Source organism: Poecilia formosa, unplaced genomic scaffold, assembly GCF_000485575.1.
Source record: "Poecilia formosa unplaced genomic scaffold, Poecilia_formosa-5.1.2 Scaffold232, whole genome shotgun sequence".
Lineage (NCBI taxonomy): Eukaryota > Metazoa > Chordata > Actinopteri > Cyprinodontiformes > Poeciliidae > Poecilia > Poecilia formosa.
In genome coordinates, this window is record NW_006800171.1 from 148,479 (window position 1) to 168,460 (window position 19,982).

At 40.8% G+C, this 19,982-nt stretch overlaps 4 protein-coding genes and 3 non-coding genes across 9 annotated transcripts; 4 read left to right on the top strand and 3 right to left on the bottom strand.

The window, feature by feature from the left end:
- Nucleotides 1-3,124: 3,124 nt before the first annotated feature.
- Nucleotides 3,125-5,940, top strand: fkbpl (FKBP prolyl isomerase like). The gene is made up of 4 exons (XM_007568845.2): nt 3,125-3,291; nt 4,107-4,268; nt 4,750-5,030; nt 5,149-5,940. Exons 2-4 carry the CDS (start codon nt 4,109-4,111, stop codon nt 5,782-5,784), a joined length of 1,077 nt encoding a protein of 358 aa, XP_007568907.1. The 5' UTR covers nt 3,125-3,291; nt 4,107-4,108; the 3' UTR covers nt 5,785-5,940.
- Nucleotides 5,941-6,054: 114 nt separating this feature from the next.
- Nucleotides 6,055-6,127, bottom strand: trnaf-gaa (transfer RNA phenylalanine (anticodon GAA)). The gene has a single exon. It is a non-coding gene; the product is annotated as a tRNA-Phe (tRNA).
- Nucleotides 6,128-7,132: 1,005 nt separating this feature from the next.
- ebp (EBP cholestenol delta-isomerase) lies at nt 7,133-9,283 on the bottom strand. 2 transcript variants are annotated; one of them, XM_007568846.2, is made up of 5 exons: nt 8,835-9,283; nt 8,329-8,632; nt 8,198-8,234; nt 7,960-8,090; nt 7,133-7,880 (listed from the first exon to the last, which is right to left on the bottom strand). In XM_007568846.2, the coding sequence occupies exons 2-5, from the start codon at nt 8,627-8,629 to the stop codon at nt 7,660-7,662; spliced, it is 690 nt and encodes a 229-aa protein (XP_007568908.1). In that variant the 5' UTR covers nt 8,630-8,632; nt 8,835-9,283; the 3' UTR covers nt 7,133-7,659. The 2 variants fall into 2 exon arrangements, with proteins under 2 accessions (XP_007568908.1, XP_016535598.1); XM_016680112.1 differs by lacking the exon at nt 8,835-9,283 and adding an exon at nt 8,734-8,792.
- Nucleotides 9,284-9,514: 231 nt separating this feature from the next.
- trnah-gug (transfer RNA histidin (anticodon GUG)) lies at nt 9,515-9,586 on the bottom strand. The gene has a single exon. It is a non-coding gene; the product is annotated as a tRNA-His (tRNA).
- Nucleotides 9,587-10,165: 579 nt separating this feature from the next.
- trnae-uuc (transfer RNA glutamic acid (anticodon UUC)) lies at nt 10,166-10,237 on the top strand. The gene has a single exon. It is a non-coding gene; the product is annotated as a tRNA-Glu (tRNA).
- A 380-nt stretch (nt 10,238-10,617) lies between these two features.
- Nucleotides 10,618-12,278, top strand: vma22 (vacuolar ATPase assembly factor VMA22). The gene is made up of 5 exons (XM_007568847.2): nt 10,618-10,830; nt 11,072-11,175; nt 11,268-11,380; nt 11,467-11,658; nt 11,861-12,278. Exons 1-5 carry the CDS (start codon nt 10,711-10,713, stop codon nt 12,031-12,033), a joined length of 702 nt encoding a protein of 233 aa, XP_007568909.1. The 5' UTR covers nt 10,618-10,710; the 3' UTR covers nt 12,034-12,278.
- Nucleotides 12,279-12,383: 105 nt separating this feature from the next.
- Nucleotides 12,384-18,591, top strand: LOC103149611 (zinc finger BED domain-containing protein 4). 2 transcript variants are annotated; one of them, XM_007568848.2, is made up of 5 exons: nt 12,384-14,165; nt 14,396-14,635; nt 14,769-15,028; nt 15,125-15,716; nt 16,453-18,591. In XM_007568848.2, exons 1-5 carry the CDS (start codon nt 14,016-14,018, stop codon nt 17,293-17,295), a joined length of 2,085 nt encoding a protein of 694 aa, XP_007568910.1. In that variant the 5' UTR covers nt 12,384-14,015; the 3' UTR covers nt 17,296-18,591. The 2 variants fall into 2 exon arrangements, with proteins under 2 accessions (XP_007568910.1, XP_016535596.1); XM_016680110.1 differs by having other exon boundaries at nt 14,479-14,635.
- Nucleotides 18,592-19,982: the final 1,391 nt, after the last annotated feature.

Here is a 19,982-nt window from a genome sequence, read left to right on the forward strand (position 1 = left end):
AACAAACAGATGAGCACGTTGGGCTTTTTAGGTTTCCTATTGAGGCAGTGAAGAAATATCAAAGAGCCATGCGTCTCTTGGAATGGCAGCTATTCGGTGGATTACCCGACTGGAAATCAGTTTTGTTTTGACACATGTCAGGTTTTCAGATAATCGTTCAAATAAATGTTAAAAGAAATTCAGATGCCTAAGATTATTTCAAATTATATAGATATTTCAAGGCTATTTTTATTTTTGCTAACATTTCCACCTAAAAATCTAGTGGATTAGCCAGGTAGTTACGTTTCTTCCATTATAAAATCACTATATAGAACTAACTCAAAGAGGAGTTATACAAAACATTACCTGGATTATATTAATCAGCTGCAAAAAGTGTATCCGTTCGGAGCCAGAAAACACTAGTATGTGCACAGTCGAAACATTAACAGTTCCTATTTTTGCAACAGAAACACTATAATGTGTTCACATTTTAATTACAGCTGCTCAAACATCAGATATTCAGATGACTCTGACTTGAGTCAAGTTGTGATTGTATCTTTTGAAAAGTGGTACTGAAGACATGATTGCACTTTCACAGTGCCATTTGCTTAGATATGTCACTCTCAACTGTGTAATTTCTGTGACTTTTATTAGCCGACCAGCTCTGATCCTCACCTAGTCTGGAAACCTTAATAAAATAAAAACCGGTAGAAGAAATCTAAATTGCTTTGATGATTCTTGAGTTTTTCTAGATTGCAGAGCATCAGCACATTCTCTGGCTTCAGTTTATGCTCTAAAGTCCGAGTTCTCTCTTCAGGTCGCTCATAGACAACAAACAGCCCAGCGGCAGTAACTCTAGATGCAGTTAAAGTGTCCAACGCAGTCCAGCGCACACATGCAGCCACTGTAGAATGTGCTGCTTACACTATGAGGAATCAACATTCTTGAAGCCAGATCTGTTTAGGAGCTGGTCTCATTGTGGCCTGGGTCGCGGCTGTGTGTGTGTGTGTGTGTGTGTGTGTGTGTGTGTGTGTGTGTGAGTGTGTGTAAGTGTCTGTCGCCTAGTGTGACTTTCATTTGATACTACGTGACAGAAAAACGCAGAAGAGTAGACACACTATGCTTCGCATGTCCAACTGTCAATTTCAACCAGTTACAGCCGTCTTCTCTGGAAGAGTGTTGAATCCCTCTGGCTGAACACCTTCCATTAGTCTGAAGCTCTGGCTCCTGGTGTTGCAGCTCTTTGCTTGATCCAACAACTGAAACTGTGGCCTCTGAGCGACTATTGCGTACTTCACAGAACCAGGTACATGCTCACCTAAACCAGCAGTTATATTTTATAATGGCACCACTGGGGAAGTCAGATGAAAACTCACATTATTAGCATCCCTGATAATGTGCAAAATAGCCATCAGTTTGTCTTCCATTGCATTAGCAAAGACTCTCACTTGGCAGTATACAAATAAAACTTGTTTTGAAGCTTCTATCTATGTGGTCTTCCAGAGTTTCTATAGAAAACACTATATTTTATACCACTGCCATGCTTACTATTGCCTTAGATTGTTGTGTCTCTAAGGCAAGGTGAAGCCTAAACCTCTGACTTATCTTTATTCAAGTTTGGATGGCCCTACAATTTTTGCATTTTAATGAATTCGTATTCAAGGCAACAGTAATTGATACCTTCATTTTATCGCAGCTTGGATCACTGCAAATTTATTTTACCTCTGAATCAGCCAGTCCTCACTCACCGGTCTGCAGCTGGTGCAGAGTGCTGCTGAGTGCCTCTGAACAGGAACAGAGAGCACATTACCTGACTGCCCGGGTATTTTAGAGTTCATTTTAAAATCTTTCTGTTTGATTTTATGATTTTAAACAGCCTTACCCCGCCTCACTTCGCTGAGCTTCTCCACCGCTGCAGTCCTGCTCAGTCACATAAGTCTGCTGACCAGCTGGTTCTGGTCATCCCCAGTTCTAAGCAACTGGGGCCCCTATTTTGTATATTCATCAGGCCCCTTTACTGTCCACTAAACCACTCTAAAAATGTATTCACTCCAAAATGTTCTCCTTACTTTGCATATGGGTGCATGTGTCAGGAGGACAAAGATGCTTTTGAAAACAATACATATGTAGACATACACCAGCCTGTGCCGACAATATGCAATGTTCTCTGAGGGGTCATGTTGTCAAATGAGTGAGTAGAGAGCGACCCCTACTGGAAATTAATGTTTTTCAACAAATTTGTTCAAGCTTCTTTGTCATTCTTTATTTGCCTTTAATACCTTCTTTACATTTACATAAAAAATGTTGTCATCTTACTAAATGTTAACATTGTTAAACTATTATTATTATTATTATTATTTTCTTACTGAAATCAAGCAAATTCAACGAATTCTGATCTTTGACATTAATCTTTATATTCAGGTATGTACCTTAGTAAGTTAAAATAATGAACTCAAAAGACTAATTTTATTCAACTTAAAAAGAAAAACTAGTATCATTATAATTCATGTGCTTATTTTATGAAGATCATAATAGTTTCTTAGAAAATTAGAGTACCAGATAATTGGACAAGACTTGAAACTTGTCAAGAAATCGGAAAGTGACTTCTCGACCAATTCAAGAAGGGTTAGGGGCAAAAGGTCATTTCTAAATAAACCGTCGTTTAAATATATAATGTACCTAGGAATCTGTTCAAAATTTTAGAGGAAGAAAAACATGTTAGGCATCAGAGCTAAAAGCAGGCATAACTGCAGCCTTTAAAGGATTGTTAAGCAACAATCTTTCTAGCATAAAACTCTGTATAATAAATTTACCTATTTTTTTGTTTTTCCTTTGTAGTGGCTGACTCACAATGTAGTCTTGTTGTGTACATCTGCTAGAAAAGCAGAAAAGGTGTTTTACAGGCGAACTTTATAAGTTTAGGATTATTTCAAAAGGCTATAGTGTTTTTTAGTTTTATTTATTTATTTATTTATTTATTTATTTATTTATTTATTTATTTATTTTTTCTGGAAACACATAATGGCTAGATATGGAAATGGAAACTGTAGCGTTAAAGAGGAAAATATGCTACCAATGTCTGAATTCCCTTTGATATAACAGAAAGAAGACTCCAGCTCGATAGAGGGCAGTAATGATCCTCACCACACTGTGTGCTACACATTGTGTAGCTGGACGCCAGCCTCTAACACAAAGAGAAAGAGGCAGGCAGGGCACTAAGAAGAGCTTTTGTTATTAATATTTATCCGGTACAAGCTGCGGGAGTGTTACTGTGTGAAGGACGGGGAAACTGACTTCTCTGTGTGGGATAAGGTGGGTGTTTGGAGTCCAGAGGTCCGACTCTTTTCCAGAGTGATGAAATGCAGGTTGTTTAGTACGCTTCTCTGTGCTCGTGTTGCTCTAAACAAAAAGCTGCATAATATAATTCACCGTGTGCAATAATAAACGCTTACAAAAACGCGCAAATAACCCTGTGGATAACTTGTTACAATACCTAACCTTATATTTTAGCCATGCAAACAAATAGTGACATTATGTGGTTGTGATAGTATGGTAACTTTGTGTGACTTTTTAAAATATATTATTATTATTATTATTATTATTATTATTATTATTATTTTGCTCTGCCGTTTTGCTAAAGCACTGCGCTTTTCGCCCCCCACCCCCCAAAAAAATAAAATCTAGTACCAGTCAAACTAACTTACCATTTTCGTTTTATATAATAACATGTCATGGATGTTTTTTTGTTAATCTATATTATGGCTATAAATTACTGCTTCTAAAAGAAAAAGCTTTCATTCAAACATGGCTCTAGTAACAACACGTGAGAAAACTGATAAGACTTTTTATGTTTTCCAGACTAATAATACTAGACTAATAAGACTACTATTATTATTTCTAATAATAATAGTAAAATAAAATAAATAAAAAACAATTTTTTTTTCTTTTTGCCATTGATTACATAAATACATCAGTGTCTGAAGCTGGAATTGTACTTTCCCTCAAAACAGGAGCTTTGCCATTTTTTTCCCCAAATATTTTGAATCTTTTTAATGTGATCTAAAAATAGAGATGATTACAACTAGTTGTTTATCTTTATATTTTGTCTGTATATTTTTTCCACGCAGTGATGGAGCCTGTTGACATGACAGAAATGCAGCCCGACAAACAAGAAGCTGTTGATGTCGCCTCCTGGGTTTCTGTGTGTCCCGGAGGCCTCTGGAGGGTTCAGCGAAATGAGACGCATGAGTGGACTCAACAAATCTCTTCCAATGCAGCAGATGATGCATGTAGGACATTCCTTTTAGTTACAGTTTCCCTGATCAGAATTTTGTGGCCTATTTCGAATGTCTAGTTTTTATAGTACTGTAACCTGTTGATTACAATGTTGGAAACGTATAAGCGCAGTATTGACTTTTTTTCCCCCATCTAGCAATAGAATAATTAGTCACAAGGAATCAATTGTATTAGGAAAAGAGGAAACATTTGTGGGAAAAACTGTGAAAAAAAATATTTTTGCTTTTATTTTTAAAGAGAGGAAGTAACTAGATTTTGGATATTCCCAATCCACTAGTCTTGGAGTCAGGTTTGATCAAGTTGAAATTTGACCAATTCTGGTCAACAACTGATTTATTTTATTTTTTAGCATCTCTACTTATAATTTAACATTTTTAATATGACTAATATTTAGCAGTACACCATTTCTTTGTACACTATTTCTGTGTACAGGCGCATGTTTTTCAAACTCGTTTTCTCTTTCTTTCCCCATAGCTTGTCTAACTAATGGGTGTCCGAAGCTGGGCTCACTGTGTCGCGTCAAAGTGCAGCTCAAAGCTCAGACCGATGACTCCGATGGGCCTCCATCTACAAAAGAAAATGAGAAGATGGCAGTCACTGCTGCTACAGATTTGGTGCCGACTCCAATTCTGCGGCGTCAGGATGCTGTGCTGCAGGTGCCGCTGGGTGATTGGACAACGCTGAGGCTGGGGGAGGGTCAGTGCGATATCACTGAGGCATGTTTGGAGGGGATGAGAGCAGGGGAGAAATGTGAGGTAAGATTGGATGTTCTAGGGATACTGGATTTAGAGAGTCCCCCCCACCCCATTAAATGAAGTTAAATCTGTTCTGTCAGTTTCATCACAGGTCTAATCACTGTGTCTAATTGCTCAGATACAACTTATACCCATTGGAACTGGACCAGAAGCCTCTCCTCACCAGCCTTCGTATGGAGACCTTCCTCTCGTTGCCACTGTGGAGCTCCAAGCGTTCACTCCAGGAAAGGAATCCTGGGAGATGACCCCCACTGAAAGATGGGAGTGGGTGAAATTGCACAAGGAGCGAGGTGGCGGTAGATTCAGGAGCGGGGACATATGGGGAGCAACGGACAGCTACAGCCGGGCCCTCAAGCTCCTCATCCCCCTTTGTGGCCTCGTTGGAGAGGTGGAAGACACAAACTGTTTGGAAGAAACGCATCAGATCCCTTCATCTGATCAGCTTAAAATCAAGAAAGCTGAGCTTCACTCCAACTTGTCTCTGTGCCAGCTGAAATTAAACCAACCACAGCGAGCCAGGGACAATGCTGCTAAAGCGACTCAGCTCGAACCTGGCGCCTCCAAGGCCTGGTACCGCCTGGGCCAGGCGTGCCAGAAGTTGAACGAGCTGGATGAGGCCAAAGAGGCATTTAAGAAACTGCTGGAAATCCAGCCGGACCTGCCTGCTGCTGTGAAGGCGCTCAAAGAGATAATGAGTAGAGAAAAGGAGAGAAATGTGCAGCTGGGATTGAGACTCAGTAAAATGTTTAGCTAAAGATAGAATGTTATAATTCTAATAATGTTTTTCCTCATAATTAGATCTGAAGTGCAATTATGACATGACCTCTGTTACAAAGTGAAGCCTTATAACTACAAATATGTGTGATCTCCTTGAATGGAGGTTGGCATAATAAATATTCAACCAAACGAACGACTGACTGAGCTCATTGTCGTAAAATGGTCGCCTTCAATGAATGTCTACAGTGTTCGGTGTCTGGCCACAAGATGGCGCAAGAAATTAATAAAACTGAACGCAATAGCAAAATGCCGAAACCCGGGATCGAACCAGGGACCTTTAGATCTTCAGTCTAACGCTCTCCCAACTGAGCTATTTCGGCGTGCGGGTTTGGTAAGGCCGTGATTCCATATACCAAGACGCGTGACATCGTCAGGTTGCGTAGTCTGCTCAGATGACCTACTTTTGAGGAAACTGCTCGAAAGGTTTCCATAAATCCAGCCCTCCATTTTGTAAACGTTTAAGGTTTTTCACCAACTCCTGCACATCGCTACCATGCTTTTCAAATTTAATGATAGTTTCAGTAAACACCGTTTTTATAGTACTTTTATCTCTTATAATTTGTATCTCATTAAAGAGGTCACAAACCTATGAAAATTCATAGTTTAAATTTTCATGTGTAAATTTGATCCAGCGCTTTCTTTCCAAATGCATATGGAAAGAAAACGTACTCAAATGTGATCAGTTTTATAACCTCAGTGGTAAAAAGTGAAGTGTTGGACTAAATATTCCACAGTGATAAATCTGATTTTCTTTGTCAATTTTTGTATTTACAGTTGTCATGGAGTCAGCATTACTATGAAGAGGGATCAGATAATTGTAAGTTATTCAAAATATTAGTCACAAGAAGCATGATGGTGGTGTAGGAGTAAAGTGCGTAACCCATCTACAGGTTTGAATCCTGGGCTGTTGACCTTTGCCACGTCTTCACCCTCAACCCACTTTCTTGTCGATTCAAATGTCAGTAGAGCCAAAAAAAAAAAAGAAATATTTGCCCCCCAAAAATCTAATTTGCACTATGAAGTGCAAGAATCAGAAGAACTGAATAGTGACTCTAAAACATAGATGGTACTAAAGCTAATCAGCCTTATCAGCCTCCCTTTGCATAAGAAGGCAAGGATTTTGCCACTTGTAAGAATGCACTACTCATCCCTTCATTATCAGAACATGCTGATCGTTGCATAACTGCAAAGGGGCTGGTGCCTATCTCCAGCAGTCATTGAGATAGGAGATATTTGAGCTATTTGACCTCAGATAGCTTGGTTATATCGAAGACGGTCACACACGTCTCCGCCCCCCCCCCCAAGGTTCGTGATGTGAGAGATCAAAGACAAAATCAACCAAACTTTAATAAAATGCAATGGCACCTTTGGAGCTCCAACAACAAAAATGCATACAAAGATGCCGCAAGGTGAGGTATACATTATGATTACCCGCAGTTATACAGATTTAAGACACACCGAAGCTGCACAATACACTGCTTTTGGAATATTCCAGCACGGTGTGCTCAAGTAACTAAAATGATTTTGGTTTCAATTCATCAGACCTACTTCCTAACAAGGAGCTGTTATTCCGAGATTTTGCAGCTGCAGGTGCAGACCGAGCCTGGTACGGACGGAGTTGTTCGTGCACACAGAATATTCCACAAGCAGCAGAGACGTGCCGTCATATATCATAGCAGATCATACTCACTTAATCAACATAAGCTTTAATATCTGCTGATTAACAGATATTACATAGTTTGCTGGCACTTTTTTGACAATTAGATCAATATTGCAACATACAGATAGTTTGCATTTGTTAAACTTTTAAAATGCATTTTCTGTATGTCCCATTTTGACGGCTCGTCAAACATTACTTCCTTTTAACCTTCTGTGTCTTCGAGCTGTCTGAAAGTGACTGGGCTGCTGATAGCTGTCTCCACGCATCCACAATGAGCACCAGAGGAATGGCGATCCACAGAAAATTCATGAAGACAAAGTAGAACCAGAAGTAGATTGGATGTCCGAACTCGCTGTGAACATAACCATCTCTGTGCTCCGTGAAGAAGTACAGCACTGCTCCGTATAGCTGACCTGGTGACAGAATATGTATTTAGGCACAACGTGTAAATACGAGAAACTCGAGCATTTTGTAGTTCTTAGAGCTTCTTACCAAGTGAAATGATCAGCTGCAGAACAAATCTGTAGGACTTGGTAGATATAAAGGAATAAACGGTCCAAAAACTGAACGGACCCCAGAAGGCAGCAGTCACGGTCTCCATACAAACTGTGAAGTTATCAGCTCTAAATAAGGATTAAAAAAACAGCAATAGCTTACCATATCACCTCAGTTTTATATTTTACTTATGTATATTTTTTTAATCAGTGTTTTTAAAATGATTGTGACTCACATGATATATCTACTGTCCCCTTTGGAGTACTCCTTCCCTGAAAGAGGGAAACAGAATACATATTACCTTCAAAATCAAGAACACATGTCTGACATGGTTTTCTTTGTTTTTTTTCTTATGGCGGTACTTACACAGTTGTGATAGGAAGCTCTGATCCCCTGGTAAAATGTCATAATAAAGACAAAACCATCCCTCGATAACGCTATGGATGAATCCGCAAACGGCAAACCAGCAGACGGCCAGACGCCTCCATGTTCCCAGCCTGCCAGCGATCCCAGTGATCAGCCAGGTTACAAGTAGAAAAGCCCCAGAGACAGAAAAGAGAAACACCAGAATCTCTGACATGGACCGATCATTAGCCACATAGGAGGGGATCACCAGGTCCCGGGGCCAGAAAGGATGAGGAGTTTTTTTTGCTGAGGAGGCATCCATTATCTATTTGAAGACAGAATTTTCTTTATTATTATTATTATTATTATTATTATTATTATTATTATTAATACAGATGTGATAATTTTAAATATTACTACCCTTACTGAAAAGCAATTCCAGCTCTCAGATCTTTCAGAGTCAGAGTTCAAGAGAATAAATGAAAAAAATAAATAAATAAAAGCTGGTATCAGCTGGTTCAACTCACCAGAGATGCTAACAATGTTATGGACCAGCCACACTGTTTTTGTCAGAACGTCTGAAGACTGGGCAAAATCAAAATTAATATCCAGCAGATTCCCAACTGCTCCACATGAAAGTGTGACGCGTGAGCACAAACACGGAAGTCTGTCAAGTTGGGGGGCGGTAACTCCCGATTACAAACACCAATGGAAAACCTGTAATTGCTGGGGCCGAACGCATGAAAACGTGCATTCGATCTGACGGTTCAGATGATTGGCTCCTTGTCTCGGAACATGGACTTTGCTTACGAAAACAACCAATGAACAGGAGCCATTCTTTACCAAATACCCTCCTCCTTTTGATTAAAAAAAAAGAACAAGAAAAAGCATGCTTAGACGGCAGACCATGACAGATTCACAAGAATCCTGAAACTGCGAATTTTGAAACTGGGGAACAGTTTCAGAATTCTGTTGCTCATCGAGCAGTGAGTTGGGGATGTACTTAATTAAGATTTGATATTAAATAAGTCATAATGGGGCTAAAGTAAGTCACTGAGACTACATATGTGCAAGAAACGTAAACACACACACGAAGATACAATTTAATACTACTAGTTTCTTTATGAACAGTACAATCTTCACTTATGTAGTCAGACAAATTTTTGCAAAAAATGTTACCCCCAAGCCGTGTCAGGGATTTTAACCCTGCCGTGACCCGGATTCGAACCGGGGTTGCTGCGGCCACAACGCAGAGTACTAACCACTATACGATCACGGCGAGCTACTGGGGGATCTGAAATGTACTTTTCTAGCTGGCTTTATGAACCTAGGTGTATGATCTCGGGGACGAGTGAAGTAAATCAGGAAGTAAAGTTCACGGGTAATTTATAAAAAATGTTTAACTTACAGAAAGACTATTCGAAAAAAGCCTGAAGGTACACATAGAAGGAGTAAAGCTTACTATGGCATGAACAAGCTTTGTAGTTAAATTTCACCCGTTTATCAGATGGAAGTCACAGTTGCAGAAAGACTTTACAAATGCAAATATTATAACTGCAGTAGATGCATTTTATAAAAATGTTTTTCACGTCGTTCATTTTTTTACCATTCAAACTTGAATGGTGTGCTGCAGTATCAATTATAATGACGGAGGTAGCACAGTGACAGAGCTGTCATTAGGGAAATTTATGGAGCTGTCCGTAGTTGGGTTACGAGGGTGTGGACTGAGGATTGTAGCTCAGTAGACAGCAAGGGTCAGGGACATGAAATGCGTACAGGTCCAAACTTACTGCCTCATGGCGACCAGAGTGTAACAGTAACTGTCTAGTAGGTCCCATGTCACTATTGCTGATATAAGTCCCATATGGTCTAGCGGTTAGGATTCCTGGTTTTCACCCAGGCGGCCCGGGTTCGACTCCCGGTATGGGAACTCGTTTTGTTTCTTCTGATGTTTTTAATAATATTGAAATTGTAGATATTTGGCCATAATATTTTACCTTTACTTAATTAAGTACGTCGTTATGTGATAAAGATATAAAAATTGAAAACCACATATTTCATGTCGAACTTTAATTTTTTTTTTTACTGCCGATATAAGCTGTTTTTCATCACGTAACACTGAAAATATTTTTCTTATGCTGCTAAATATTCACAAAGTTGGCAAGTTTAATCATAGACATGTGGTTAATTATACACTTCAGTTGTTTGCCAACCGCCATAAAACAAAAAGAAGAAGAAGAAGAATTATACACTTCTCTGTGGCAGAGGAAAAATGCAGTCATGTGACTTACGATGTCATGTGACACCTATACGGAAGTTGTACGCGTCGTCTTGAGTGGATCTGGTGTTGATGGTAGCCGAGATATAAACTGTACGGAAAACATTTCTTTCTGAACAGCCGTCATGGGTGTATTGAGAGAAGAAGAATCTTGTCTTTTATTGGATGAAAAGCTGCTTTATTTTATGGATCAGCTCGAGTTACTGGAGGAGAAACGAAAGACTCTGAACTCACTCATCGAGCAGGTAGAAAAATGACACAATGTGCATCCACATTCGCACTCTAAAAAATTTATAATTTTCAGAAGCAATTGTATTTGTTTTTAAGCTATTAGTTTGTGTAATGAACTAAGATGTTAACCAAAGCTTGATAGATATTGCAGAACAATATTTAAAACGATTTAAATCAGGACAATTTAGTATTTTATGAATTTTTCCACTTGTATCGATTCTTATATTTTTACTTCTGTTCTCCACTTCTACGTAGGGGTGGTTCTCCATAAGCAAGGCCCGTTATTCTATGGGAAACAAGCAGGTTTCTGCTCTTCAGTTTGCAAACGAGATGGAGCCACTGGTTTCTGTGCATGTTAGGTGGGGAATAATAAAGTAAATGTTCTTAAAGTCAAAGTTTTTGCATTTTCAGTTTCCGCTAACTTTTTGTTTTGTGTATTTCTGTGTACCAGAACCTTGCAGAATGACAAGGTAGAATTCTGCGCAGAAAGATCGTCACAAAAATGCAATGACGAATTTGTAAAAGAACCAACCCCAATAGAGCACATTGGACCTCAAGAAGAAGGTGATGCACTGAGAAAAATGTGTTCTGGCAATATCTACTATAAACCTTTTTCTTTTAGACTTCACTCTTTTATTTTTATTTCACAGGCATCAGGCGAAGAAAAACTACAAAAAGTGATACAGCAGAAAAAAAGACAAGTGAAGATATAAGCAGTGAAAAATCTCCTGAGGTAAACCCAGGCAGGAAAAGAGACCATAATCCTCAGCAAGACCCACTAAAGTGGTTTGGGATTTTGGTGCCGCAGTCTCTAAAACAAGCACAGTCATCGTTCAAACAAGGTATGGCTTAAAATATAGGACATTTTTGCCAAAGCGTTGTTGTGCATTCACAATGTACAGCTTATTAAACACACACTGGTATATTAGCGAGAATATTTGAAAACATGGACCTTTGGATCCATGACGATTGTATAATATAAATATAAATTCCATTGAATAATTCGCGGTTTTAATTGAGTTTCTCCTGTCTGTTCCATTGCAGTCATAGAGCTTTCAGCTGAGATTGCAGCTCTCCAGATCGTGGTTTTAAATGCCAGACAGGAGCTGAAGCGCGACTTGAGAAACAATGACGGCTCGACTGGTCCTGAAGCAAACGCCTCTGCTGGATTAAATGAGAAGGAAGAGGATGTTCCTTCAGCAAATGAGAGTTTGTAGATCACAACGTCAGAATTGGATGATTTAAGAAGTTATTGCTGGATTTAAAGATGGAAATCACAGGCTGGACAGTTCCTGCTTCATTAATTATTGTTCATTAATTTTCCATGTTGTTAGTGCAAATATGTAGCTTATTTGAGTTTGTATATAAATGTGTTGTAGTTTGTAAATTTGACCAAGACTTGTGAACTTGTGAACATTCTAACAAATTGTCATCACAGCTTAAATAAATGTGGAATCAACTACATTTTGTGTTCAAATATTTTATATCCCTTTACCATTAAGGTAAATAATGATGCAATTGTTAGGATGACATGCTGGTGTAACATTTTGTAATGTTTCTTCCCTGATTACAAATATTTATTTGTAGGTAAATTAGTGATGCTGAATGAAACTTTTTACTGAATTGCTTTATATGATTCATTCTTATTTGGTTTAAACATGGTATCAATTGTACAGCTTTGTACATTGATCACACATCATGATCACTATCTTCTTAAAAGCATCTTCCCTTTTGCTCTCAAAACAGCCCTCATATGTCAAAGTACAGACCCCTGATGTCGTATACCGGACATGGTGAATTCTTCCAGTTGCACAGCATTTGGTCTTGATGATTTTTTAAAAATTATTATTCCAACAAAATAACAATCTCAAAAATTCATCAAGATTCTTTTCACTAAATGTCTGTTAGGTCTTTCATTTGATATGAAACACAAGTTGACAAAAGTGCTTTACAAAACAGTCTCTACACACATAATGCATGAAAACATTGTAAATCATGTAATAAAAGTAAGGGAATGCTATTTGTTCTAGCAGTGACTCTTAGAATTAAAAGCCAAAAAGTAAAATTTATCTTAAGCATTCATTTTAAACACAGAACATTCTCAGCCCTCCTTATTTTGAGTGGTAAACTTGTATAATTTTGGTAGAGCAACTTCAAAAATGGTAAATCCTTGATTGCCTTTATACTATTTTAGTTTATATCTGGGAAAGTTAAAGAAAAACCTTAGGCAACAACAATAAAAGCTCAAGTTGATTGTACAACGGACCTATGCAATGGAAAGAAGTCATAACTGGAGGAGGTATGTGTTCCTGCCATTTTGTGTCTGTAAGTAGACGGGCTACTGCATTCTTAACCTTAAAAGGCCTAACTTAAAATATATAGCTCAAACTCATACCGGCTGCCAATTTATGTTCAAAATACCATGTCTAAGAAATTCAAACTACCTCTGTCAATATCGCATAGAAACGTGGTCAGAAATTCAGTCGAAATTATGCCAGGATGTCATTAATAGCTAAAAGTCTGCAAACTCGTCAAGGAACATTTATCAAAATAGTGAGGCTATAAATTTATTGGACAATCCTGTGTAATTTTGATTTCAAGCCATAGCTACTTCGTCTTTTTTTTTTTTTTAAGTTGAAACTGTATTGGTTAGTTTGCCTCATTGAAAAAAAAAAACTAAAAAAAGTTCAAATAAACCACATTTTTATCATTTGACGAATGTATGAAAACGCATGACCTGCGCTGCACATCCTGATCCAGATCGGCTATAGCGACCACAGCGGGTCAGTGCTGTGTGTGTCTCCCTCCTCCATGAAGCTCTTCGCTCTGTCTCCGCTTCACTTGCGTCCGAGCGGCGGATGGGAGCGCTGGAAGCACGGATGTTGCCTCACGGTTATGTTATTGATGTTTCCAGACATCCGCCGCTGCTGCTGCTGCTGCTGCTGCTGCTTGTGTAGCTCGACCGTGGCCTATTTTGGATGCGCAAGCAACGGGAGCCCTTCCAGTTCAATTAGCTTTGTGTCTGTGGAGCGATCATTTTTCTACGCGTGATACCGGGGTGAGGTGAGCGGGGTGGGGGGTTCTGGGATGTAAACACGACGGCTTGCCTGCGCTCATGATCTGGGGCGAGGTGAGGCTGATTCCTCGGACTCGGACCGCCAGCTGATTTCACTCCGGAGCAGAGCAGCTGTTCGCTCCAATGGCGTCAGTTTCGAAAGTGTCTATCCTGGATTATTTCAATATTGTGTTCGAGGGGGAAAATGGTAAAATCGAGTCCAACTGCAAGGCTTGTGGCACCAGAATCCAGGCGAAACGGAGCGTCACGTCCAACTTCGTTACACATCTTAAGGTAATGTGTCAAAAATCCTATTGCAGAAATAAATAAATGGTGTCCGGTGTGATCAGCTGGTCCAATGTCTCTTCAGTTGCTGGATCAGCAAAGACAGACTGTTGCTTTTGTGTTATTGAGAGTTTATTCATTTCTCCACTAAAATTTACACTTTCATGCTGTTCTCTGACACACACACATATGACATATTAAGCATGTTATCCAATAACACCTGTTTCTCCCCCATTCAGCGTAAACACCCAGCTATGTATGATGACTTTGTGAAAAGGAAGGATATGAAGAGAGAGGGTTATTCCTCTGCTTGCCTGCACAGTTTCACAACCAATGGAGGAAACCCCCGCTTCACACTCCCTGTAACAACTGGAACAGGGGGAGGAGCCCTAGTGAGTGTTGGAGGAGTGGGCACCCTTGAGGGAGGCGGGGGCCCTGGAGCAGGGGTGACTAAGTTTGACAGACATGACCCCCGTCAGGTATGTGTTAATGTCTGTCACCCCTTGAAATAACGCTCCCTCTGAAACCCCTCAAATGGAGCAGAGCAATGAAATCCAAAGTGAGTACAAAATGTAAAGTTTGACACTTTCTTTCTTTTTGGGATTATGGTAGGTTCTCATCTCCGAGGCAATAGCTAAGATGATCGTGCATGATCTGCAGCCGGTGTCTATTGTGGAAAATCAGGGCTTCAGGGAGTTGCTGCAGCTCCTGGAGCCCCGTTACACTCCTGAGCCCCAGCATTACATCCAGGGACAGCTTCTCCCTGCCTACGCTTACCAGGCTCAGCTGGCTACACGTCAGGCCGTAGCATCAGCACACACCCTCAGTCTCAGCTTAGATCTCTGGAGGAGCCAAACTCAAACTGCTTCAGGGTGAGTTGGCAACATAAACCCTAAAAACAAAAATAAACCAGCAGCATGGTTAGATTGCCCAACTGTGTGGCCTACTTCTTTCTCTTTCTTTTGCAGGTACCTCGGTGTTACCTGCCATTATCTTGCATCTGACTGGCAGATACGTTCTGCTCTCCTGGCCTGCCTCCCACTGACTTGCAGCAGCTCGGCGAGCCGTGTGCTGGCGGATTTTGACGAAGTGTGTCATTCTCACGGCGTGTCAGGGAGAGCATTTTGCGTCGTTGCGGACCCTTTTCCGGCGACGGCGAGGCCATGTTGTCTTCCTGGCTTCCTGCTTCCACCTGTTCTTACCAACGGCGAAGATGATGATCCAACAGATCAAGTGCTGGACAACGGAAACAAAGCAGAGCAGTGGATCAGTAATGGCCACGAGTGTAATGGAGAGGAGGAAGACTGGGGGGAGTCATGGGAGCAGGGTTTGAGCGTTTGTCGGGTAGACTGTTTCTCTCGCTCTCTGGAACAATGTGTCAGGGAGGGGTTGCGCTCCTCCCCACAAATTTCCTCTACCTTGACCAAGGTTGCACGTTTCTATAACTACATTACCTCCGCTGTACCTCCCGAGAAACTCATCCAGCTGTTTGACGGGTGGTTGCCCGGGGGAACCCGAAACCTTCACGATACTGCTACAGACTGGGCTGCTCAACTTAAGGCAAGTAATAGTATTACGGTCATGAATAAAGGAACTTAAATATTAACATATTTCACCATATTTTAGCTTTCCTTCTGTTTAATGAAGGCAATTTATTTTTGCATACACCAACAAAATGTTTCTGAGAGTGCTTTACGGAGGATCAAAACTGGTTTAAATTCAAGTACAATTATAGACAATCTGATTAAGCCACAATCCAATCCTGTCGAATGCTATCCAGTCCAATTCAATCCCATCCAATCCAATTAAGATTAGTCTTTCACTGTAATCTAATTCCATATAATTACATTTATATAATGCCAAGTCATAAAAGGTCTAAATAAAGAAAACCAGTGGATTGCATTGAATCTTTAATTTGATTTCAACCTTAGACATCACAGAGTAGTGGGCGGCTTTGGAGAGTAAAATCCTCCTTTTCGCAGAATGAGACGCTGGCAGAACCCGTTTCAGAGACAGTGAAATCTTTAAACTTCAAAAATGTGGATTTCCAATCAGAATAGACTCTTCACGTAGTCTTCATACACCGTAACATATTTTTTATATTGAGATAATGCGATTATAAGAGTTTAGATTGTCAATAATTGACAGTGCAACATACCTACCCTTTCACATAACTAATAGTGTTTAGATGTACCAGAAACAGTACGATTAAAATGTGCATGTGTCCATCAATAATGCAAATTTATTGACATATGAACTCATAGCTGTTTCGTTTCTTCACTTTTTTTCCCTACAGGTCTTGCGGCGGCTGTTGGATTCAGTGGAGTTCCTGGAGGAGGTGAGCGGTCCCGGGGAGGTAGCGTTGAGTAGCTCAGAAAGAGCCCTGCTGAGGGAACTCATTGACATTTTGGAGCCCTTCACTGAGGCCTGGGACATGGTGCACAGAGACGCACAGAGAGACACCCAGCCGGACAGGCACGTGTTCATCAGTTTGGCTCTGCCTTGTGTTCTTGGGCTGCGTAAGCACCTCTCTGAGACATCAACTCCCCACTGCCCCTCCCTCCTGCTTGGCCTAAACCAGTCCCTGGAACGCCTTCTGGCTCCGATCCTGGAAAACCCCTTGTACATTACTGCGACCACCCTGGACCCCCAGTTTAAACTTACTTGGAGCAGCAACCCCGACTGGCACAAGCAAGTTCTCCTAGAGGAATTATCCAAACATTCCACAGCCTCTCCCCCGGCCGACCTCAACACAGACAGTAGCCCTCAGTCCCAAACTCTTCCTACTCCATCGCCATCCCCGGTCTCCTCGTTGTCTCGCCCCTGCAAATTGTTCTCTTTTATCAAGCAGAGACCCGCAACACAGGCTAAAAGCCTGGAACAGGAGTTATCTGTCTACCTTCACGAGGAGCCCACGGATGAAGAGGCTTTGCATTACTGGCGCCGTAAAACCATTGACTTTCCTCTGCTAGCTCAAGTAGCCAAAAGAGCATTTACCATACCTGCTTGTGACACTGTGGTGGAGAATATCTTCTCTGCAGCCAGGCGCCTCCTGTTGCCAGAGAGAGGCCACCTCCTACCAAAGAACTTGGAGACACTCATCTACCTCAAAGCCAACTACAAATTGTTGTGGACTTAAAGCTATGAGTCAGCCATGTTTTATCAGAAGAGCAACCAGAGGGTTTTCGGTTTTAGAAACGTGACTTCTTTAATAAAAAACATTTGTCGCTGTGAAGAGACCTGAGTGAGGAACGTAGTAAATTACACACCTGTTATTTTGAGACTGAAATAACTAGCTTCCTTTCTTAAGTATGGTTTTAGACGTGGATATTCTGCATATGGGTTTTCACACCATGAACTGTTGAAACGTCTGAGATCAGATCAAGACTAAAATACTCACTCCGTCTGTCCTTATTTTGCCGTTTCAGGGTCTGCGGACGACCACCAACTTCCTATTGTCTGTTTCCAACCTTCGCTTAGTGAATTATCTGCTGGAGTTTTGCTTACAGTCAGGAGAGAACAAAAGTGTATTTGCTGTCCAAACAGTCATGATAAAACATCAGTTTACACTGTGATCTAAAAGCTTCTGGAACCAACTTTAGGAATTAGGGAATAACTACATTTAATTGTTTTCTATAAAATTTTAACAATTTCTAACATCGCTGTTGTTGAATCCTGACCCACTCTTTGGTTTTCGTTGTCACAGTTGCGTGGTAAAAAATGTGCCATTTTGTTTTCAGCCTTAAATCATCCACCCCTTCCTGCCACAATCTCCCTCGCGAACTTTTCATCCCCCCTCTGCATCCAAAGTTATTGTGTGATCGGTCAGATTCTGGTGGGTGTTTTTAAGTGGAAACCAACCCCAGCTACTCAACCTCCAGAAACCAGCTTTTCTGTCAGTGAAATCTAAGATATAACTCCTGGACGTTGGTGCAATTTGCATTCGATAGTTAGAAAGTGTCTTAAATGCTTTCCATGTGTGAATGATTTTTTTTTTCTCAATTTGGAAACGATGGATGTTAATGTATTTATAAATTGCCGGGTGACCTTTCTCAGATTGATGGGTAAGAAACAATTGCTTCTTTAAAGTCTTTGCAGTCTGCCAAAACTGCTTTTATGCAGGCAATAAACCTTGCTTTACATTAAATATATACTGCATATCAATGCTTGTGATTAAACGAGTACAGCTTCCCTTCTTAAATCCTACACAAGGAGCAAGGATAAATTAAATTTTCCCAATATTACATTGACAGTAAGGCTTGTTTTCTCCGTGATTGTATGTACAGCTACTCTACTGGCTGCTGGTCATTGCTTCATTGTTACCTGAAAAGGATTGCATTCACTGCAAATCAAAATATACATCCCTTCATTCTTTCCCTCAATTACTGTAAACCTTAACACCAGGACATGAGAATAAAGGCATTTCAGTTTTAAACACTGAGGTATGTTTTGTCAAAAACGATTAAATAAAAGTAGAATGAAGAGTCTTTAAATGTTTAAACATATAATAAGAATGTAGGTATGCTCCAATTTATCTTTTCTGTTTTATTCTAAAACAGGCTTTGCTTTGACTCACGTCACAGCAATGGCCTCACGTCCGCTTTGAAGAGCCCTGACTGTATCAGAGTGCGTTATCCTTTATTCGGGGATGGGCCGGCGGGGAGGCGAGGTAATTGTAATAGTGCCGTTAAAATAAAATTTGAGTCAGCAGGCAGGCGGCTGTAACAGCCAACAGATCAGCTTTCTTCTCACCATCAGGTAGGCTCACAAATGGGCCCCGCTAGAAGGGGGATGTTCTTAAGTTACAGCAAAGATTAAAATCAGCAAGTCTGGAAAGTGACCGCACGCAGAAGTAGCTTTGTTTCAGCACAGCCGCTGTCGTTTCTGCTGAGAAACCACTTCAGAACGAATTCCTTCACGGATAATTATTATCAGAGGTTGCTGCGATCTAAATGATTACCACCACAGGACGCCCCCTGCAGATGAAGATGTGGCAGCCGAGATATGTGCATGGGATGTGTGATTGTGTTCATCTCGGAGATGTGCTACAAATGCTCGCGCTCTGGGTGTGTTGTTGTTGTTTGTGATTGTATCTGGAGCAGCTTGAAGCGTCTCTCCTGCCTGCGCCCTCCCTGCCTCCCTCACTCCCCTGGGCTGTGACAGCTCATCCATTTGAGTTAGGCGACCGGGACCGGGATGCGGCCCTATTGGTAATTGCCTCAGAAATGAATTACTTGGCAGAGAGCTAGACAGAGGGAGGGAAGGAAATTGTAATTGAACTGCCCCCACCTCGCTTTACTCCTCTTGCCTCTCTCTCTCTCTCTCTCTTTCTCTCTCTCTTTCCCCTCAAGTTATTATATCTGCAGTGCAGGGAGACATTTTCCATCTGCATAAATACACACACACACACACGCACCCTCATCAAACTGGTCCTCCCCTCAATGCGGGGTGATTTCATAGATTGATTGCTCACAGGCGCATACGCGTATAGGACCACTCTGCACTCCACGCACATTGTGTTTGTTCAAACTATACCTTGCTCCAAATACACTCCTGTTTTTAGTGCCCTTTAGGTGGCCTCCATAATGCCTGATGCGCTGCAGGACTTCAGAGTTGGCACCAAGAAAAAAAGTTGTGCTCGGTATCGAAATAACCCCGGTTACCCCATATGTGCAGCCAAGCAATGTTATTAATAACGTGCCTGTTGCCTGCCTGTTGACAGATAGAACGGCTGAAGGATTAAAGATGGAACAGAGTTTGTGTATGTTTCTCTGTTTGCTTTGGCAACTGTGTGAAAGGTGGTGGAATTAACAAAAAAATAAATAA